This window comes from Etheostoma cragini, chromosome 18 (assembly GCF_013103735.1).
Source record: "Etheostoma cragini isolate CJK2018 chromosome 18, CSU_Ecrag_1.0, whole genome shotgun sequence".
In the NCBI taxonomy this organism is placed as follows: domain Eukaryota; kingdom Metazoa; phylum Chordata; class Actinopteri; order Perciformes; family Percidae; genus Etheostoma; species Etheostoma cragini.
Window position 1 is genome coordinate 10,690,131 of NC_048424.1, and position 7,991 is coordinate 10,698,121.

The 7,991-nt window shown below is 45.4% G+C and overlaps 1 protein-coding gene across 2 annotated transcripts in view; it reads right to left on the reverse strand.

Annotated features, from left to right (window-relative positions):
* LOC117961235 (prospero homeobox protein 1-like) overlaps positions 1-7,991 on the reverse strand; it is a 28,073-nt gene that overhangs the window by 6,972 nt on the left and 13,110 nt on the right. For both annotated transcript variants that reach the window (XM_034899753.1, XM_034899754.1), the window contains exon 4: positions 6,348-6,542. In XM_034899753.1, the coding sequence (XP_034755644.1) occupies positions 6,348-6,542 (195 nt within the window). The remainder of the gene's footprint in view (positions 1-6,347; positions 6,543-7,991) is intronic.

The window sequence follows — 7,991 nt, forward strand, 5'->3', positions numbered from 1 at the left end:
GCACACACACACACACACACACACACACACACACACACACACACACACACACACACACACACGCTGAAGAAAAGACCTGTCAGGCTATGTCAAACGGGGGCCCTCAATAGCCCCCGGCTATTCACTGAGAAGCAGATGATCCCACTCTCTATTCTTTTCTTTCCCTAACTCTTCCCACTAAGAGAAATAAAAACCAAGACAAGTTGTAAATTATGCTCATGGCACAGCAAAGTCTGGGGTAATATCTGAAGATCTGTTAATTCTTTGCCATAGAGACTATCAGAGGTGCGGTGATCGCACTAGTGTTGTCACCAGTCTTTCTTTAAAGGGTTGGTTCAATCCACCAAACACATTTCTCACTAAATTCTTGGGGTACCCCGTATACTTGTGTCATTTCATTTATTTTTTTATTTGGGTAAATCAACCTTTCAAGCTTATTAGCATCCCAACGTTATTACTTCTCCCAGTCCGATGCTTCAGTTTAGTAAAATAACAACACAACTTTGAATGAGAATTTGCGTATCATATCACATGTATCTATGATTATCTATCAAATCTGTGATTCCGTTCACGTTGAACACAATAAATATGAACATGAGAAGGCGCCTCGTGTCAGCTCATCATTACTTTCTCAATTGTAACATGTGTGTAGAAACAGAAGCTGCTGTGTTTGCTGGCTCTGGTGGGAGAAGCAGGTGCAAATACACATGAGTGCATACAAGGACAACGTGTACTCTATTTATTACGTGTTGCTGTATGTGACAAATGTAATGTGCACGCATGATAAATGTACATGTAAGGAAGTTTGGTGTATTTCAACCTTTTCTCAGTGAGAGCAATAAAGATTAGGGAAATTACAGTAGATTTTGTAGATAAGAGGGGGAGAGAGTAAGTTAGGGATGGTGTTTGTGTGTGTGTGTGTGTAGTTGACATAAACCCACTGGCAAATTGTATTGGTTGTATTTTTGGCAGCTCTGAACTTAAATCTATACCGCCAGCTTTTCATCTCTCTCCCTCTATCTTCTGCCTCTTTTTGTCTTCAATCGCTCTTTAAAGAGAACCCTAGAGCCTTTTACAGAAAACACCACACCTGTGTGCAAGTGTGTGTTTTTAGGTACGTATGTATATTTATACATGTTTGTATCTGTGCCTGTGCATGTGCATGTGCATCCAATGCAACGGCCATGACCTTTTCACCTCAAATTCAAGCGGTCGAACCCCGGTCAAAGACGCACCCCATGCACACCCTGCCCTGCGTGGTGATAAAACCCCCAAAAAACAAAACAACAGGAATGAAGGAGTGCAAGACAGGGAGGGGAAAAGCAGGAGGAGGAGGATAAAACAGACATTAGCCTCTCTGGGCGGAGAACAAATGGAGCCCCGAGAGGGACGTGAAGAGGAGGAACGAGGGAGTGAAGGGGGAAGGAGAGGTGAAGCACACAATGCTATGGGGCACGGCGGTTGGACAGACAGCATCTGCTCTCAGCTCTCTGTGGCTCTAGTAATGGATGGAGAGTTGGAGAGAAACCGAGAGACAGCGGTAGGAAAAGCTGGAAAATAAGAGGAAGAAAAAGAGGATAATAGAGGGAAAAGACAGAGGCCGCATGCTAGGGAGGAATAGAGATGGGTGAGGGAACAAGAGCGAACAAGTCAAACTTTAGAAACTTTTCTTTTATTATTTTGTCCCTTTGGATGAAAAAACAAGTGTGTCTTTTAAAGGGCGTTATCAATTCAAATGGAGGGATGACAGACAGATAGACAAACAAAAGAGGAAGAGGGACAAAAGGAGTGAGACATCTTTCCAATAGGAGAAAGAGCAGCTGATAAGGGAGGACACACGATATCCGCGTGTGTGCGGACAAAGGCTGCTCACCGTTTTCGCTGCTACCTCCTTCTCACATGGAGATCATAGGGACTTCCTCTTTTAAATGCCGAGGTGTGTGTGTCCTCTGTGAGAGGAGTGGTCACTGACAGAGGAAACTTGGCCTAGTCTGTTTTATGGAAATCTGAGAGTTTCCCAGAGCCATCATAAAACTGCCTCTCTATTAGACCCCACCTCTCTCTCCCTCTCTCTAAACCATTACCAGGTCACACACATTCCTGTCTTATAAAAGATGATGTGTGTTGTCATTGGGGGTTCAAAGACATGCGGAGGGGGCTGTGGAGTAAAAAGAAAAGGACACTAAGCGAGAGTTTTCACTTGAATTCTCACATGAAAGCGCTGCTCGCTCAAAGTCAAGGCTTTGGGAGGCCGGGTGTGTTTCGGAAGACTTTGATGGCGATGGACAGAGCGAATGAGAAGTGGAGAAGAAAGAAAAGAAGAGAGGGGATCAGGAGGAGGGCTCAGAAAAGAGGAAAGTAGAGGCGGGGTCTAGGTAATTAACGGCAAGCTCTTTAATTACCGCTGGTGTTCATTGTGCCAGAAGGAATGTGACAATTATGCCATTAAAACTTCCTAATGGGGGAAAAAGCGAGGGAGATGAAGGGGGGATAACGGAAGACATGCAATAGAGGAGGATGAAAGAATGAAAGGAGAGAGGCAACAGAAGGAAGAGAGAACGACGAGAGGGAGTGAGGGAGGAGGGATATGAAAGGAAAAAGGGAAACAATCGCCACAAAAGAGGAGCTGGGAGGGAGATGGGAGCGTATTAGGCCAGCACAGTGACAGAGCAGATTAGCATCAAACAAGAAAGGCCACAGACGTGTGTGTGTGTGTGTGTGTGTGTGTGTGTTTGTGTGTGTGTGTGTGTGTGTACGTGCGTGCGTGCGTGTGTGTGTGTGATCACTGAAACAGAGGACATATTCATTCCAAAGACGCCACCAAGGTGGATGGAACTTTGATGATGCAGAATCTGGCAAAGGGAAAACTCAGTGTGTGTGCGTGTGTGTGTGAGTGTGTGTGTGTTTGTGCGCTTGCTGAATCTGCGTAGGCTCCTGTTTCAAGTGGTGGTGCAAGCAGGTAGGGGAGGAAGGTGAGGAGGAGGAGGAGGAGGAGGAGGAGGAGGAGGAGGTGGAGGAGAAAGGGGAGAGATCCACAGAAAAGGGCCTTGGGGGCATCCTGATACACATCCAGTACATTTCCATCTCCACATTACCTCTATGACTCACACACACACACACACACACACACACACACACACACACACCCGCCCGCACGCACGCGCACACACACACACACACACACACACACACTCAAATACACACACACACACGACAGAACACTATAACAAATGTGTCTGTGCACATATATAACACACAAAAACACACCATTTCCACACCAACATAAAAAAACACACAACCCACGCACCGGCACTTACAATCACACGGTCTCACTCACAAATAACACCCACACTCACACACACACACCAAAAAGCTACACACAAACACTTACATGCAGAGTCTTCATGCTCACCAAGGCGGTTGGTTTGTCAGGGGGGTTAGAATTTGCATGGCTGGGCAAATTTTCCTTGTGCTAAACTCTAATCAGCTCCTGTATCTCTCAGACACCTGCCCAGCAAAAAAAAAAACCTTAATATGCAAAACACCTTCCCTCCCTCCTCCACTACTGAAGCTCCTCGGTCAACAGAAGACTTATTCACCTGGCCTCTCACTCTTTTCCTCTCTGTCTTCTTGCAAATTTTCACATTTATGTATGCAAATAGGCTGTTCCCCTTAAGCCTGTTTTAACAGTAGCTTCCTGGTGCCATGAGAAGAATGATGGTTTTGTCTGAGATGTGACTGGGAATTTGTCTGAGGGAAAAGATGGCGCGTTACGTGTGCTTGAGCAAGTGCTGCATTTTTTTGTAAGGTGTTTACTAGAGGTTGTTTTGTCAATTGTTTTTCTGTGATCGGTTATGTGAGTCACACAAACCTGTCTAAGAATCTCATGGATCCATTTCTCTGAAGTAAAACAGTGTCAGTTAAAGATATAGACTTGTTTTATCTAGTTTAGATTTTGCCCAACTGCTCTGCAATGCAACCCACATGTTTAACACTGACTTATTTTGTAAGCACAACGTAAAAGCTGCGCTGAATAAAAGTCAAAAAAATCTCTTAAATGTTTGTCTGTGTGAATGATGCATGTGTATGTTTGGCAGTAGAAGTCTGCTGAAGGGGGAAAGTTTCTCCGTGCTCACTAAAATGATGTCACTCAAACACATGTAAGTACATGTTTGACAAGATAGTCAGTTGTGGTCCACAATGTAACTTACACAGGAGTGATGTGGAAACTCCAGTGCACATATGCTAATGGGCTTTTCAGTGAGGCGGGAGACCACCTGTGTCCAGCAATAAACAGTATTCCCATAGATTCTGGATTATTAATAGTTGTAATTTTAAGTAATTGTAATTTTATGTGGAAAAATATATAGAACATTTAGAACATGTCTTTATCTTCTGTTCTGTCAAACAACACAGGGACAATATCAAGGACATATCTAAAAGAATCAAGTTTTTGCAGCTGCGTTTTTGAAATATCATTAACTTCTATTTCCTGTTGAGGGTGTCAGGTGATTTACCATAAGCAGAGCATAATTTGATATGAAAACAGAAACAAGCCTCTAATGGAAAATACGCCCTGAATCCAGGATCAGGAAAAATAAAACCTAAATGGTAAGAACAAAAAAATACAGTGTTGATACTGTGCTTTTCCCATTGGAGGTGTGCAAATATGAACTTTGCTGCACATATTAAAGGTCACTCTAAAGGAGTGTAAATGCAGGGCTAGGTGAAGGGTCACTTTCCTCTTGATTTAAACAAATTTCCCTGTAACTAAACAAATAATTCAGTCATGATCAGTCAAGAACAGCTGAACAGAAGAAATAGTGTCCTTTTTCTTTGTGCTTTGCTCTGATGGACTTTGACTTATTAAGACATCATATATACACGTGCCTCTGCCTGCCAGAGTCCTTCAAAGCCTCCCTCAAGAGGGCTGAAGATGGATGTGGGGAAGTGTGTGTGCGAGTGTGTGTGTTTGGGTGCACACAGAGGAGCCCCAGTGGACAAATAACGGACAGAGAGAGATACACGTAAACAGAGAGAAAGAGAGTGAAGCACTTTAAATGTGTGTGCTGCAAAACTCCCACTGCTCGCAAGGGCACTTCTCTCCTGCACGTCATCTCTCTTTCTCCTCTCTCTCCTTCTACCCTTCTTTCTCCCCTTCCCATTCCCCTCGATTCCCTTTCCCCCTTCATCGTTTTCTCCTTTGTCTCCGAGCTCTCACCCTCTACCCCGTATCTATCCATCTCCCTCTTCCCCCTTTCCCCCTCTTTCTCTCCCCTTCCTCTCACTAAAACAGTAGGACGCTTAACCTTGATAACAGTGAGATCCCCCCCCCCCCCCCCCCCCCCCCCCCCCCCCCCCCCCCCCCAAAGTGACACAGACCCACACACACACACACACACACACACACACATCGAGGAGAAGTGCTTTGCCAGCATGCCAGGCCGGTCCAAGGGACGGCTGTACCCTTCGAGGTGAACAGGACACTGGGAAATGCAGCAACAACAAAACACACATACACTCACTCTCTCAGACACACACAAGCCCAGATCACTCCAGGTCCTTCTTAACACAAGCCTTTTAAAGGTCTATTGTCAGGCGACATTGAGAGAGCACAGGCAATCCTGAAACACACACACATTTACTCACGCACGTACACGCACACACACACACACACACACACACACACACACAGTGGCAAATGGAGAAGTATGAAAACCTTCCTGCCTGCTAAGAATTTATGATTATAATATACTGGAATACACATAAACATCTCACCACAGATAGGTAAATGAGTATAGGGAAGTAAAATGCAGCTTCTCAAAAATTAACACACACACACACACACACACTAAGATCCACTGAGGGGAAATTAACAGTCAGGAAGAAGTAAAACCAGCGATAAGGGTTTCTTCCTCATTGGATGAGAGTTCCTCACATGTCTTTAGGGCTGAAACCTGTGATGCACGCTTCAGAAAAATTATTTTATTCATATTATAGCTGTCCTGTGAAAATCATGTAGCTCTACATTTAGTAATTTTTGAATATTTCAGGTAAACTGAAGGATTAAGTTGAAAGCAAAACAATTGTTTTCACGGGACAGCGACGATGTACATTAGTACTACAGCGTATGGCAGGATGTATGAGAGACTTAAACTCAGCATTGAGAACGGTCACAGCGGTGTCAGTGAGGACACAGTGAGAGGGTGTCACACTACTGCCCTCTGCATCACGAGGTATCAGGTGAAATTCCACGTTTTTCAATATGAACCGCATCAGTTCTCAGCTCCTCCTCTCACATACAATGATTCTTTTTCTGCTAAACAGCTAAAAGTGTTGGTGTTTACCTCAAAGTCGTTGGCCTTGTTGTAGTGCATGTTGAGTGCTCGGAAGAGCTCGCTGTCGCGGCTGACGCCCAGCTCCTCCACTCCAGTGACTCCATCGTTGATGGCCTGGCGGGCAAACTTCTCCATCTGGATGTAGTAGAACTCCCTGAAGTTGCTGAACCACTTGATCAGCTGGGAGGTGATGCAGCGATTGAACTGGAATGAGAAATGGGGAGGAGTCAGCATTGCTTAGATTGTCAGTATTGTCGTTAAGAAGAGATATAAGTGGGATCTGTAACAATTCTTCATGCAAGCAGTGTAGAGGAGAGCCTGTCATGTCAAAAGCTTATTAAGCCTCTGGATTTGAGAAAAAAGTGTAAGGATGTGCAAGGTGTGTCATTTCACACCAGGGAGGTGAGACGTGAGGTGATAACTTAAAAGACTGTGAAGTAACCGAGAGAGAAAGATAAAAGACAAGAGCAAGAAACAGGTCGTGGAGGGAGGGAAGATAATAGAGACATTAAGTTAGACAGCTAGAATGTGTGTGGGGGGGGGGGGTTGAGAGTAAGAGTGTGTGTGTGGTTCATCCTCCCCACTGGGAGCAGAACTCCCCCCCTATCATAACCCTGAGATTGGAGAAAGAGGGGGGCCGAGACCGCAAACACATAATTGACCAGAAAAACGATTAAGTCATCATCTGAAGCGCCCTGGCCCGCAGGGGGCTCAAACATGTACTTAACCCCGTTCACCAATTACACCCTGATTCTCGTCCCCTCTCTGCACCTCTCAGACAGAACAAAAGGAAAAAAAGAGCAAAATAAAAGAAATAGAAAGAGAGGGAAAGACAGAGACGATAAGCGCTGCAGAGAAGGCTGTGGCTATCTGATCTGTGCCGCTCGACTGGATTCAATAGGGCGAGGTAAACCTATTAAGAGCCTCGGCTGGTCCCGGCTCTTTTTCCGCCTGGTCTCAACAGTGAAAACACACTGTCTAAACATCCAAACTACTAAATGAGGACCTCAGGGGCTCAGGGTAGCTGCCTAGTTCTGTCACCCTAAATGCACCACTGAAAGCTCTGATCCAACCCCTGACTTCTTTCCTCAGTGACTCCCAGAAATTACAGCTCATAAATTCAAAATTATAGCTTGTGATACCTTGATACCCCTAACCATTACCCACACCCTTTTTACACACACACACACACACACACACATACACACACAGGCCTTCACTCCTCCCTCCCCTCTGCTCTTTTTGTGGTGCTGGAAGAATGGGGGGACAAAACGCTACTAAACGCTGAGCGGACTGCTCGCTGGGGAGGCAGAGCGGTTTTGACATGGAGATTAGGCTCTAGCTATTGTTCGACAACACACAGACACGCACAAACATGCACACACACTCTTCACGATCTGGGATGGCAGTCAAACACACGCATGCACATGAAGATGGGAGGGCAAGGCAACAGAACAGAAAGACAGGCAGAAAAGTTGACAAATCAGGAGCCGCAAAAAAGCAGGACCAAGGTTGGACGGGGCTAAAGGAGAGGCCATGCCTTTCTGGAATGATCAGCAGATGACATAATGGCGGAATAGAAAAGAATAAGTCCGCTTGACATTGTTTGACAGGGGTTTGGGAGAGTGTATGGGGGGGGGGGGGGGGGGGGGG